Source organism: Typopeltis vanoorti, chromosome 6 (assembly GCF_054136105.1).
Source record: "Typopeltis vanoorti isolate ZY-2024b chromosome 6, IOZ_Tvanoo_1.0, whole genome shotgun sequence".
In the NCBI taxonomy this organism is placed as follows: Eukaryota; Metazoa; Arthropoda; class Arachnida; order Uropygi; family Thelyphonidae; genus Typopeltis; species Typopeltis vanoorti.
In genome coordinates this window covers 130225221-130240914 of record NC_143554.1, presented here as the reverse complement: position 1 = coordinate 130240914, position 15694 = coordinate 130225221, and the positions used below count along the sequence as shown (strand labels likewise).

The 15694-nt window shown below is 35.7% G+C and overlaps 1 protein-coding gene across 2 annotated transcripts; it reads right to left on the bottom strand.

The window, feature by feature from the left end:
* Window positions 1-1926: 1926 nt before the first annotated feature.
* On the bottom strand, window positions 1927-15180 carry LOC150105940 (uncharacterized). 2 transcript variants are annotated; one of them, XM_090393708.1, is made up of 3 exons: window positions 15074-15180; window positions 4241-4462; window positions 1927-2807 (listed from the first exon to the last, which is right to left on the bottom strand). In XM_090393708.1, exons 2-3 carry the CDS (start codon window positions 4430-4432, stop codon window positions 2367-2369), a joined length of 633 nt encoding a protein of 210 aa, XP_090249834.1. In that variant the 5' UTR covers window positions 4433-4462; window positions 15074-15180; the 3' UTR covers window positions 1927-2366. The 2 variants fall into 2 exon arrangements, with proteins under 2 accessions (XP_090249834.1, XP_090249833.1); XM_090393707.1 differs by lacking the exon at window positions 15074-15180 and adding an exon at window positions 8671-8779.
* Between the last annotated feature and the right edge of the window lie 514 nt (window positions 15181-15694).

The following is a 15694-nucleotide window of genomic DNA, read 5'->3' as shown; positions in this document are numbered from 1 at the left end:
ACTCCCATGTTACTCCTCATTATAAACTATTATAATACAGCTATATTGCCTGCTTCAGTTTAGGAGTGCCCCTGTTTAAATGTCATTGGCTATTTACTCATGGGTTCTTGGGGCATTATGAGTGTAGATGTACTAAAAAGTATATGTAGCTTAAGGAATAGAAATTGCACATTCCTTTTTCTGGGTGTTGTGGCTTTTCCTCTGTCTGCGATGTCGAGAACTGCAGAGTGTGTGTGTGTGGTGTGGGGGGGGGGTAGGCAGTTTGGTAGAATAAGTTAGAAAAACCCGGGTTTTTTTCGTAATACATAGAAACATATACTTTTATATAGGGTGGGGAAAAAAGTGAAAGGGTTAATTTTTTAAAATAAGGAGGGGGAAGGGGAAAGGTGGTTGACGGGGTGTGGACCGTTTCGACTATTCGTGGTCATCATCGGAACATATTGGGAAAGTGGAAGCTATGTCAGGTCGGGTGGGTGCTTCAGAGGTGTTTGTGTTGTCTCCTATTGGTCGGGATTGTGACCTCAATTTAATGTTGTGAAGCTTCCAAACCTCGGAGATTATGTAGGGCCTGTGTACGTTGATCGAGTTCGCGTCACACTTTATAGCTATTGTTTCCGATATTCTGAGCATTGTTTCATTGTCTTGTCTGTCTATTATGATGGCCTTGTCTATCTGCGGGGTGTGTTTTTGTTCAAGGGCGTGAACAGCTATTTCCGTTTTTCCTGTGCTTTGTATACGATTTTTCTTTTTAATGTTGCGTTTTTTAGTGTTTAAATGTTCTGGAATAGGGATGTTACAGTCACGGAAGTGTTCTTGTAGTCTTGCCCATAAAGACCTGATGGTGGAACCTGTGTAGGTGATGTCACAGTCTTTTTGGCAGGGAAATTTATAGACTACATTGTGCTGTTCAAATATATCTTTTTGTGTGTGAGGTTTGGTGGATTTTAGGAGGTTAGCCAGTTTTTGGCTTGTGGTGAATACCAGTTTGTAGTCAGTATGCTTGAAGATGTATTTATACATACTGACTACAAACTGGTATTCACCACAAGCCAAAAACTGGCTAACCTCCTAAAATCCACCAAACCTCACACACAAAAAGATATATTTGAACAGCACAATGTAGTCTATAAATTTCCCTGCCAAAAAGACTGTGACATCACCTACACAGGTTCCACCATCAGGTCTTTATGGGCAAGACTACAAGAACACTTCCGTGACTGTAACATCCCTATTCCAGAACATTTAAACACTAAAAAACGCAACATTAAAAAGAAAAATCGTATACGAAGCACAGGAAAAACGGAAATAGCTGTTCACGCCCTTGAACAAAAACACACCCCGCAGATAGACAAGGCCATCATAATAGACAGACAAGACAATGAAACAATGCTCAGAATATCGGAAACAATAGCTATAAAGTGTGACGCGAACTCGATCAACGTACACAGGCCCTACATAATCTCCGAGGTTTGGAAGCTTCACAACATTAAATTGAGGTCACAATCCCGACCAATAGGAGACAACACAAACACCTCTGAAGCACCCACCCGACCTGACATAGCTTCCACTTTCCCAATATGTTCCGATGATGACCACGAATAGTCGAAACGGTCCACACCCCGTCAACCACCTTTCCCCTTCCCCCTCCTTATTTTAAAAAATTAACCCTTTCACTTTTTTCCCCACCATATATAAAAGTATATGTTTCTATATATTACGAAAAAAACCCGGGTTTTTCTAACTTATTCTACCAAACTGCCTACCCCCCCCACACACACCACACACACACACTCTGCAGTTCTCGACATCGCAGACAGAGGAAAAGCCACAACACCCAGAAAAAGGTATGTGCAATTTCTATTCCTTAAGCTACATATACTTTTTAGTACATCTACACTCATAATGCCCCAAGAACCCATGAGTAAATAGCCAATGACATTTAAACAGGGGCACTCCTAAACTGAAGCAGGCAATATAGCTGTATTATAATAGAAATATTTTATTTTTAAACATATTTATAATGGTATAATCCTTTAAATATTATCGATTAATTTATAGTAAGTACAGTTTTGTTTTTCCAATAAATTATCTTCTACACTAAACAAAAGCCAATCATATTTAATAAACGCGTTTTATGAAGATAAGGATACCCCTCATGCACACAGAATTATGTAATTTATTATTTTTGCATGCAAATCGGGACATTATGAATGAGAGTTTCTTTCTATTTGAAATAATTCCAGAAATATTATGAGAATTTAATGAAAGGTAAAAAGTTATTAAAAGGAATTTTATTTGATTAATTCATTCCTATTATGTACGATATAATGCCACACACACACAAACACACATACCCTAATATCTTTCTAAAATATTTTCTCAAAACATTTTACCAACGAAAACATTTTCGTCGTGTTGTGGGGGGTGAATCTGTATTCTTCAATCCCATAGGTGATAGTTTTTTCCAACATACCCTTAACATATTCCAGCACTGCACTCATGGTATCTCTTTCAACAGGGTTACACTCAGAGCGAACCATGGCATCAGAAATAAGGATGGGTGTGATAATTGTTAGAATTACAACGAAAATAATGATTATTATGTTTTTTAAACTGATTTCTGTAGATTCTGTTAAACGTGTCCTTGGATTATCATCTCTGAGACAGTATTCACAGCGTTCTTCTTTATTAGCAGTTTTCTTAAAAAATCCAATGAGGTGTTTTTCCTCATATGATTTTTCGATCTCCAATTCTATCTTGGTCTCATGTTCCACGAATGCAGTAAGTGGAAGCCCAGAACCACAAATCTGTAACGGGAAGCGAAGAATTAGTGATTAGCTGTTTTCCTTACCTTGTTTCACAGTACTGAAATAATTTATCAGATAGCAATTGTTTTTTTATTTTATTTATTCTTTTAGTTGAACCTTACGGCAGTTAAGTACAAATAATAAAGTAATAGTAATATGTGCTATAATGAAATTTTAGTATTTTCCAAATCTTTTATCGAATTCACTATCTGTGGATATCTTTAGCCACTACGATCTCTTTACTAACAGTTATTACTGCATTCTCATTTCCTTTATGCTATTTATTTTATCCTCATTATTTAGGGAGATATTTCTGATTTTTTTTTTTTTGAGAATTAAAATACACATGAACATGTATTTAAGACCATTGAATGGAATTTCTTATTTTATTTCATTTTTATTACATGCTCACCTTGTTGATGTATCAACAAGGTGAGCATGTAATAAAAACAAAACGTTGGTTTATGGTTTAGTTTTAACTTCCATATTGGGAATTTGAAACCAAAGCATAAATTAATATTATAAAATGTTAACAAGTGTCTAAGCATCCTCGTGGCAATGGCGTTTATATCCGTAGCTAGGTAACCAGAAAGTTCGATTCTAGTCTCCAACTAGAATCCATTTTCCTGAGCATTTCGTCGACTTAGTCGTTCCCAGGTTAGTCGATCTCTCGCAAGTTGAGATTTGTTTTCCGGAAACGCTATTTTTTAACCCAGCATCTCTCAAAACTACTGGAGAACTCACTCTTGCAGACACTAAGAGGGGTGTTTGGTTTCAAGACACGATATAGGAACAGTTGTCTACAGTTACTCGCTCCTGAACAGCTTTGACTAATTGATAGCTTGGACTCATTAACATGATGGCTTGAACGATGGAGACAAGTTGTCAATCTTTCTTGAAAAAGTTGGTTATCTTCGGTAAAATTTCATAAGAGACTCCAAATATGAGTCATGCCTTCAGTGAGATTTAATAACTAGATTTCGTTCTTTGCTTTTGGTGTCTATTGCTAAATGATGACCCACAAGCATTCAAACAAACTGTTGGATCCAAATAATTCAGAAGAGCTTCAATGATTGGCAACGATCTTCATAAATATCACTGTCGACATGTCTTTAGTAACATCAACGTAATCTTAATGGAGTTTCAAGCACATTCATCTGTGAATGCTCATTTCATGTTTGCTTGAAGATATACAAATGATGTCGTGGAGTTTATTAATTGACTTCGTTTATTCCTTCTGTTTCGCTAAAGCGCCAATGAGTTCGTGCCAACTTCTTGAAAAATGCCATTTTTAAAACATTTCGTGGTTTATTAATATAAAGTCGGCATTTTTATTTTTGAAAAAAAAAAGTAAGATAAAAATTTATAGGTAATGTTTAAGGTGAAACTGTTTCGAAAATATAATAATTCACAAAGGATAGTTTATTATTTACCTCAAATTTATTCTCTTCTTTTTGATCATTAACTGCAATATCCGTAAATTCTTTTTGATAATCAATTGCACTAGCCGTAAATTCGTCTTCGTCAAATTCACTATGTGTAAATTCGTCTTCGTCAAATTCACTATGTGTAAATTCGTCTTCGTCAAATTCACTATGTGTAAATTCATCATCATCACTATCCATAGTTATAGGTGGAGTTGTAAGCTGCAAAAACTGTAAATATTTCATTTAATATTGAGCATATACCATAAAACATTGCAATTAAATATCACGAAATTCAAATGAATGTTTCCTTGATTTATATTTTTCTTCAAACTTTCCATAATGTCATTGGAAAAAAAAAAATGGGACGTTTGAAAATATCCAGGGTCTTTTTTGCTATTTCAACTTTAACTACTTTAAATTTCGATTTTATTTTTCGAAAGTTTAAGATTACCGAATATTCTCCATACGATTGTCCCAAAATTGAAGGAAAATGGAGGGATAATAAATTAAATGACACAGATTCCGACTCTAGGTTGCATTGTGCAACCAATTTCGACAAATTATTCTTATATCTCGTCTAAAAAAATAAGGAATATCTCCCATAAAGCATCTCATATACAAAATGAATCAGGCATGAGTAAGTAACAGGTTGCAGAAACTTAGAAGCAGGTACTTTCTATTTTTTTTTAAATGTGAGAGCCATTCACAAAGATGTCGTACACCAATCGTATAATTAAGAATCATGGATAGACTGTGGTTAGATAATCAGGTTTCTCTAATTTAGCCCAAACATGAACTTTCTTCTGCTACTCCAGGCTACCAATAAAACAGAGTAGCGATTTCGCACAGGGGTACAAAAAATGTTTTTTTGAGAGCTTGATAGCTGTTGTGATAAAAAGGAGTAATCTCTGCATGGAAATCGACGATCAATTATGAATAAGACACACTGAACTTATTAAACAGATGTTACATGGAGAAGTTTTATTTACCACACATTTTTATGTAAACCGACAACAACAATATTACTAAATGATAAAGGTTCATATAACTTTCTTAATTTCTTAATCTCTCTTTCTGAGATTATTTTAGATTGAGAAGGCTTGAAGAAAAAAAAATGCTATTCCGAAGATAAACTGCGTCTCTCTGTGTTATTATTCTTATTATACAAATACCTCCTGAAGTCAAGACTCATGAATGGAGGCAATAGAAAGATGCATTCTAACAGCGATAATGTTTACCATATCTCATTTTAAATTGGTTCAATGTGTGCGCACTCACCACCTCATTTGGCAATGCATTCCACTCACCAACCACTCTCCATGCAAAAAAGTCATGCTGTGCTCTCTCATGCGCTACACCTTTATACAACTTTCAAGAAGGACCTCTTGTCTCCATTTCCCTTCCCTCCTCCAACCCTATGAAAAACGTTTTTTTTTTATTTTAATTTTAAAAAGATTGATAAGCACCCCTTAACAATTTATGTCTCAATCATATCGCTCGCTCCTCTTCTGCATATTTACTAGTCGGCAATTGACATTCGCTCAACCTGTCTTCATAGTCAGTATTCTACAATCCCGATATTGCTTTTGTCCTGAGCCTTTGAACTTTTTCCTGAGCTTGCTTCTCACTTAAGAACGCTGGTAACCAAATCGATCTGCAGTAGTCCAGATGTGGTCTAATCAAAGAGCCTTGTACGGCAGAATGACCACATCCTTATTTCTACTTGTCAGTGTTCTTCTTAATATACTGGCATTTCTTTGTGCTAGGGGGGAGAAGTCCGACCACACCTCCTCGTGTCCCCCCCCCTGGACCCTTGACGCTCTTGACCAAATTTCTTATGTTCCGATTTCAAGGTGACTAACGTGGCAACGGCACCCAATTTTCTAATGAAGAGTCAACTGCCCCAATACTGAACTGACACCCACTCACATCTTTGCCTGTCCAGCAATTGCAGTGGCCTTGCGGGAAGTGGATGATCATAGTCCTGAACGACAGCTCTGTGAGAGCGGGATCATCGACATAGCCGGGGCAGTGCGAGGAGCGCACTGGCAGTATCTAGGACTCTTCAAAGGACAAGACAACAACAATTTCTTTGTGCTGTTTTATATATCACTTTTGCAATATGTCCCCTGAACTTTAATTCTTTATCCACCAATATCTCAAGATCCAACGCTTGATCCACTTAACCTTTTTGAGATCCAAAGTGCAAAACCTTACATTTACTGGTGTTAAATTGATATCTCCACTTGTCTGCCCACATAGCGACTTTATTCAAATCGGTCTGAAGTACCAGTACATCTGCATCATTTCTAATAGCTTTTCCCAGCTTAAAATCATCCGCAAACAGCTGAATATCAGCTTGCAGACCACTCGCAATATCATCAAGAAACAAATTGAACAGCAATGGCTCTAGAACAGAATCCTGTGGGACTCCATAAGTAACTCTCCTCCTAAGAGACATGGAACCTCTACATACCACCGTTTGATATCAATTAGAAGCCAGTTTGCATCCAATCAACCAACTGATTTTCCAATCCTATTTGCCGTAACTTATACACCAGTTTATTGTGGTAGCCTGTCAAATACCTTTGCAAAATCCAGAATTATCATTATATATATGAATGATCCCTATCCAGAAAGATAGTCACCTTATTATAAAATGTAAGTAAATTTGAAAAACAATACCTCTTTTTAACAAACCCATGTTGACTTTTATACAGAATTTTTTCCTTTTCCATCCAATCAGGTATTCTATTTTTAACCGATCTCTCTAAGACATTAACAACCACTCCAGAAATGAAAACTGGTCGGTAATTTGAAACATCTGTTTTGTTTTCACCTTTATGCAATGGAACAATCTTGCCCTCTTTTCACTCATCAGGGATTGTTAAGGACACTACACTCTCATTAAACAACCAAGTCAACGGAAGTGTCAGTTCGGCTAGTCTTCCATGAAAACCCAGTAAATGGAGTTATTTTCGTACAGTATCAGTGCTCACCATGGTGTTATTGGCGCTCTGGAACTCATCAAGAATGGTCTGTGCCGATTGTAGCCCGTTTTTGCGTTCCACCCGTTTTAACAACCTTCTGTCAGTCATTTTCGGCGGCCGCCCTGGGTGTTTTCCTGCACTAGTGATGCCAGAATGTTTCCATTTGTTGATGACATCGCCAACAGTTGATTTTGGATGCTCCAGTTGAGCGGCAATGGCACGTATGGACATGCCACTAATGTGACAGCCCACGATGACACCTCTCTCGAAGTCACTGAGTTCACTTGGTGTTGCGAAACCACCTGTATTCAACTGTTACGATGAAATACTGCTTCCTACTATCTGTACAGCAATTTTTATGTTATTAACATACCTGAAATGTTCCATAACTTCAAATAACAGAGGGTGTACGGGCAATTATTGGTAGGTGTGTGTGTGTGTGCGTGTGTGTGTGCGCGTGCGTGCGTGCGTGCGCGCGCGCGAGCACACACACACACACACACACACACACACACACACACACACACACACACACACACACACACACACACACACACACACACACACACACACACACACACAAAAAACTATATATAAAAACTATATATGCACGTGCATATATAGTTTTTATAAAATACAAACCGAAAAACAATCTAAAAATACCCAACGCAAAAATTTACACACGTAACCTCAAAGAAGCATCTAACTGGGTATCACACTCTATAAAATAACATCTTTCGATAACATTTTTCAATTTAAAAGGAAATACACTAAAACCAGCCTACACCCACTATACACGCTGCCGCAATAGCGAGATTAGGCTTAACAACGATATACTACAAATCTAATGCTATTCTAAATACAAACCAATTATACGGAATGCAAAAATAGCCACACAAAAAACACACACTTAACTTCAAAGAAGCATCATACTGAGAACTATGCACTTATAAAAAAAAAAAAACATCCTTTCAATTTAAGAAAAGCACACTTAAAACCAGCCTACACAACTGCGCAGCCATAATGACTATATGAGAATGATCAAGAGAATTACTTGATTTAAAATTGATTTGTACAAGTCTTTTTAGGTTCTACACTTTGCTCTTAATAATGTGACAAGACCATAAACTCCGCATTATGACTTATGTATAATATTTTGTCTGATTGCCGGTCGCTTAAATTTATCAAGACACGCGTGTCATGTAACTTATTAATTTGACTCGGCACTTTCAGTCAGTTGGAAAACATTTCCATATTTTTGCATACGATTTAATATCTATAACTACAGTACATTTGTAATTAAAATATTTTCAACGAAAACTCTTCTGCTTATTCAGAAAGTAAAATCTTCGTTTTAGACTATCGGTAAATAATACGCTATAGAATCTACTCTAACATACAATATAAGACTGTTAGAGTGGAATCTTACAGCAAGTAGATTCTTACCCTTATAACTGAATTCTGTTTCATATCCTTACAACTTTATTTGCAAATCCAAATGTTGTAGCTAATTATATTTTCCCCTTTAACTTAATTTGCTACACCAAACGATTTGACTTCGTTTCTATTTATTTCAAAGCACTCTAGCTAACAGTTCATGCCTGACGTCAACAGATTCGAAGCGCCATCTCATGCATATGTAAACGTTTATACAAATATTACTGTTTAATGGGAATGCGCAGATATCCAATCAAGAAAATAAGATGGTGGTTGAAAATGATGATTACAGACATGAGGGAAGGTTAGCAGTAAACAATAAAAGATCTGGAGTAAATTCTAAAAAAAATTCCTGTGCTTTGTTTGGCATTGGTTTTTACACTTCAGTCTCAATAACCTGAAAGCACTACAGATTTGGAACGAAATGAGAAAGAACTATTCAAGTAATTTGGTTAGTTAGTGCTAAAAGTGCTATCGTAATGAGGATTTTAACTACTGAAATATAAACTGGAAGGAAGAAAATAGCATATCGGTGAAAAAAAGAGGTCTTGAGTTTTTAACAGATCACGGTCTGATGCAGTTTGTGATGGAAGGAACTTATGAGTTAAGGATATTAGATTTAGTAATAATGTCGGGAGATGTGACTAGGACAAGATATTACCTCACTGTTACTATCGTTAATACTAGTTGGTGTGAGTAAATGTATGATCCTAACCTTGGAGGAACGAAGGCATGCAGAGGTATTTGAAAAATAAAAAATAAGAAAATACGTGTGAAACTATATTGTAGAAGATTATGAAAGCCCAAGAAATAGCTTGAATCGTTCTGTTGAAAAATGAACTTGAAAGAAAAGAGATTAATATTGCGTGAAAGATAGTTAAAAATATCTGATGGTAGCAATAACAAATTCTGTATCTAAATCCGAAAGGTAATAGTAGATGTAGGATGGATAACTAGGAAAATTAAACAAGAATAACGGAAGATGGGAAGATAATAGAGAAAATATAAGACTGGAAAAAGTGAACAATAACACGAACCCTATGAGATGGAAGATAGAAAAGGCAACAAGTCTAATAAGAAAGACGTCAGAGTAGGAGAGGAGACCAGCGAAACAAATTAGTAAAAATTCAAGGGAGATTTCCTGTTATGCTACTACAAGAAAATAAAATGGCTGTGGAAGGATTATTCTGCTGACTAGTATAATGTAAAAGCGCGGACGTTATAGACGTTACCAATGATCATTTGTTAGGTTTTTGACTAGACAACATCTGCACACTAATTTGGTAACCTAGATTTCCAGAACAGGGAAAAACACATGAAAAGGTTCCGATGCGGATAACAACAGCAGCGTTGGATTTGCTGAATATTGACTATGATGAAGGTTGAGGAAATGTACTTTGCGAGTTTGGTAAGTTAGCCTAGGCGAGGTGATGTGATTGAGATATATAAATTGTTAAGAGGAGCTTATCAGATAGACACGCAGGATATGGTATGTGGAGTAAGGTGTATTTTGGTGGTTGTATGTTTTCCTTCAAGTATATTTTGGTGACTATATTAATAGTTTTTCAGTGTTGATTTATAAATATTAGAAGATTACAAGATTACATAAATATGTGTTAAGTGGTGAATAATTATACGTATTTTGGATGACTTGTGAGTACTTTTAATGATTTGGCAAGATTCTGCCTGTTTTCAGGCGTTTGAATATCACCTTGCTAAGACTAATTTACCGGCGTTGCGACATGGACTGATTGACATTGATTACGGGGATTATTTATGTGCTAAATTAATCATGTGTATTAGAAGATTACAAGAAGATTTAGTTGATAACTGCTCAGCATATATTTATATAAAATGATTGGCTGATTTAATTAATTAAAGTGGATTCACTATTGCTGTTTGTTCTTTTAATGTTTTAAGTTAGTGCTTTCTGCGAGTAAGCTGTTAAATTTTTCGAGAAATAAGCAGAAAGAAAACGTTGTTTTTTTCAGCTTATTTCTAGAAAAATCCTCGCAAAGAGTCCATTGTGATCCTCACGTGGATCACACTGTGATCCATTGTGGTCCATCTTTCTCTCTCCCGCACCTGGCCTATAGTTGTAACCTATTTTGTCCAGTTGTCTGCAATATATTTTGTCCTGTTGGCCTCTATCTCGTACCGATAATTTCACATGAATCACCTTCCTATCATCTAAAATATACACAGACCTTGCAAATATTTGTAGGCTTTTAAACTGTGGTGAAGTGAACGTTTGACAGGTCGTTTTTTACACTAAAAACATGAGGGATTCTTAAGTGGATGGTTTAATAGAAGTCATAGGCGAACATTGCCATGCTTCTGATATTACACAACAGAAGGAGAATCAACGGATTTTCAGCACTCAGTTTTTGTCATCTAGTGGACCGCAACATTAAAGTAGAAGAATCGTCACCGGTAAGTAGAGGAAAAATAGAAGCATTACAGAAATCTCTTAGCGACAAGTCATAGTAAAGCAGAAAACAGTTGTCAAGCATCTGGAAACTGGCGTCACCAGAATTACTTGAGGAAGTTAGAAGGGACAATATCGAACTGAAGCAGATTGACGTGAAGCACTGCGCACTCGAAAACATAGTGGTAACTGTGGTTACGAATACTTCTTCTAATGCTTTCCAGTTCTCTCCAACCCCTAATCTCCTCTATCCCATGCTGTTTCACGTAATTATTTATTAGTAACACTCATAATGAATTCACTCATAATGATTGCTCAGTCTGCACAATTGAGCTAATCTGCACATACATGGTATTCGCATCTTTCTGTCTCTTTGCAACCAATACAACCCATATATTTTGCCCTGCTTGCTTCTATGTGGTATCGATAATTTCAGGTGAATCAGCTTCGGTACACCTGAAAAACTCCTTAACTTCTATTTTTGTTAGTTGAAGTTCTTCAGTTATCATGTGCAATACTTTACTTTATATCCTTTTGCTCTACCTTCTTTATAAATAAAATACCTCTTACATTCTACTCGTTTAAGTATATTGTCTTCTAGGTGAGATAGTGTGAAGCGTTAGTACATTACCAAGATATGATAGCACTGAATTAATAGTAAGTGCTATGATGGCAAATGATCGATATGTTGGCACTCTAGAAAGAATGAGTGCGAGTTTTTGGACGTATGGAGAGAGTTTTTGAAGGAAGAATGAATTTATATAAGAGTGACAGCCAGATTTTGAATAGGTTGAGTTTAGTTTGAATAGTTTCGGGAGCCTGATAAAATTATTAACTGATATGAGATATAAAACAGAGACTCAGGGGAATTAGATTATGATGGGAGGACTACTGAAAGTTACGCGTTAGACACAAAAAAAATCATGCAATTATGTAAATGATATGAATATGTTTAATCGTGGATGCCATTTTGTTGAACGAATGATTGTGTGCTTGTCTGGTTTAGGGCTTATTAAGTAATTGGCCTTGATAAGTAAGCAAAGCCTTGATAACAACTCACTTGAACTATTATGTACAGGTCTGGTGTTCTGGTTTCTGTTTTGATTCTGATACAGTGGAGAGAGAGGGCAAAGGAGTGTTAAAAATGATATCAAGATTGTGGAATACTGATTATGAAGATAGATTGAGAATTTGTAGACTGCAGGCACTACCAAACAGGAAAAAGAGGGATGATATCATTGAGACTTACAAACTTCTGAAAGGGTCATACAGGATTTCAGTAGATGGAATTTTTCAATTTATGTGTGAGGAAAGGACAAGAGGGGCATCCTTGGAAGCCGAGGATGAATGCCACTAAGAATGGGGGTGAGGGCTAGATGTTTCTCTCAGATGGTGGTGCGAGATTGGAATGGATTACCACTGGATGTTGTGAGTGCAAGCAGCGTCAATGAATTCAAGAATAAGTATGATAGCTGGTGTGTATGGTATGTGGCCTCCCTCGATGAGTCCCTGACTCCCTGGAGGTCTCTCTTGATGACGATGATAATAATAATAATAATAATAATAATAATAATAATAATAATAATAATAATTAAATATGAACTGGGATCTGAAAGTTGTTGAAATTAGTCGTAGAAACTCGAGCGGAACGTATAAAAAAAAGAGCACAGAGGTAATTTATGATGTTTACGCAAATGTCAGGCATATCAGGAACAAATAGGTTGAGTTTATTATCCTTGTTTAATATATTTTGTCCACAGATTATTGGTATTAGTGAAACGTAGCTCTCAGAAGCAGATATACTGATTGATGTAGAATGTAAAGAGTTCAGTATTTTTAGGGAGGATAAGCAAGATAGGAGAGGATGGAAGTGAGTGATCTTAATGATATCGGATGATTTGAGTTCAGGTAGGACAGAAAGCGATGTTTGAAATAATGACTGTTTTCCACGTATCGAGTTTGAAGTTATTTTGGGGTAAGGCAGGACCGTCGCCAGATTAGATAGCGCCATGAGGCAAACGATTTAATATCGCCCCTGATGGATTATAAGACAAAAATATAAGAAAATTTCCAATTGCTATTTTGTTTTTATTACAAGAGAAAGATTAATACACAACGATTACACAATAATATTAATTAAATGTTCGCTCTACAGGGATATCGCACAATAAAACTGTTTTTAAGCTATTCTAAATTTAAATTATAAGCTATGTCCGCCTCTATCGATATAGTTGCTAGAGCAACCAATCTTTCTTGGGTTATTGCTGCGGCCCTCATATGGCGGCTACCGAAATATGTCTGAACAGCGCCGTGAGGCAGGCTGCCTCTATGCTACACCCTATCAATGGTGCTGGTGTGAGGTATTCTAACAAGATCAAAAGCATGGTGGGGTATTGTAGGGACCTAGTGGATTAGTTGCTAGCAACGATTAAATTCATCACCAATTAAACCTAAGTACTAAACTAAGAGTACTAAACGATTAAGCATCATGATTGACTTTCATTTTCGGAACATCCATTGGGTAGCAGTCAAATTTCATGAGAAAACAAACCAAATTTATTAAGATGTTGCGAGACAATTTCCTTAAACAGCATATGACAAAGAATTCGAGGTCAAAGAGGGTTAGATTTGATTATAGCGTCAGAGGTAGGTTTCATTAAAGATCCGCTTCCTGAGTAAATCCTAAATAAATCCTTATGAGCAGACTGTAGAGTTTTATAAACTTTCAGATTGAGTCGAAATTGATTGTCTTCATTATTGAAGACATCGTATGATAAATCTGTTGCTTTTATCTTAGCAGACGTAATATGAAGCATGATAGTTTTTTTTTATTTTAATGAAAATACCTTATGTGTATCGTTTTCCAACCTCTTAGTACTTTTGCTGTTCTCAGAGGGAGGAGTACAGCCTTCATAGCTCAGTTGGTATAGACTGAGCCCTTTGGTCGGAAAGACATGGGGTGAATTCCCGTTAATGGCGTGAGGAACCTTTATTTGTCTCTTTCGACTAAAGGTGAGTTTGCATTCTTTGTCCCTGCCAAAGATCGATTATCTGTGGATTCGTATGAAAAAATCCCCCCCCCCCCACCAAAAAAGCTTTTTCTTAATCTGAATAGAATCGCATCTATTTCGCAAATTTTTCCTCTAGATCAGTGTTTTTCAAAAAGTGGTATGCCTACCCCAAGAGGTATGCAAAATGTCTCTGAGGGATACAAGGCACATTTTTTTTTTTTAAATTTTGATAAATTATTATTTTTTAAACTTTTATATTTTTGTCACCATATTATCGCAGACACGTGCAGATCTAGTCTATAATCTTTCAATAACTAAAAAATCTAAAGAAAGTTGTAAACAAGAAGTGTCTCCTGGCGTGCATCGACTGCCCTCCATTTCGACTGCGTTTGGATGACAGATCACTTTCCAACCGCTTTGTTCGACTGTTTGCATTAGAAGTTTGAATTCAAAACTATACTGTTGGAACCCTGCTAAATTTTATTCGTATCATTAAACTTTTTTTGATTACTGAAAATTTAAACTTAATACTTTTTGTTTTTACTGTATTGTATGCCAGGTTCGTCGAACTAAAAATGTAATTGATAATTAATTTTTTTTTCACATATTTCTCACATATTATAACCAAATTTTATAAAATAAAATACTTTTATTTTATGAAAGAAGTATACCAATTTTTTAAAAGTTATTTAATATTTTTGAAAAGATCCACGATAGCAACATGTTTTCTGCTTTCAGTTCAATGTTACAGAATTTTTTGCAATTTTACATATTCAGGGATATTTACAATATAAAATAAAATACTTTTATTTTATGAAAGAAGTATATCAATTTTTTAAAAGTTATTTAATATTTTTGAAAAGATCCACGATAGCAACATGTTTTCTACTTTCAGTTCAATGTTACAGAATTTTTTGCAATTTTACATATTCAGGGATATTTACAATATTTGCCGTTAGAGGGAAGCACTTACCGATAAGGCATTCAAACTTTCGAAGTTGTTGCATGATTAATGTTAACATTCCTGGAACAGAAAACTACGAAGACACTTGATGCAAATGAATAATTTACTGATTAAAATTATTTATTTATCATAAATAATTAATTAATTATAGTCAGCAAATTATTTATTTACATTCTAGTGTCTACATCGTTTTCTGTTCCAGTGACTTAAGTGACTCAATATTTGCTATTCGAGTCAAGCACTTACCAATGAGAAATCTTAATATTTGTCGTTAGGGGGAACCACCTACAGATAAGAAGTTTCATAATGCTGCAAATTATTCTGTAATTATTGGTGATAAACTTCGCAGATTTACATATTCATTAAATCCGCTTAATTATTGAAGCATTTGCATACATAAAAGCAATGCAATATTAATTGTTTTCTTTTGTGGCTTTTCTCAACCCTTTAAAAATATCACTGGTTTATCTATCTGGTAAGCTCTTCTTGGCAATTTTGACTCAATCATAGGCATGCATCACTACAACAACAACAACAACAACAACGTTACTGGCTTGCTGGGTGAAGCATAAAATGCTTTTTGTTTTCCCCTTTATCTGTGTGGAGAAGCTTGATGGGGGAGGTTGTGAG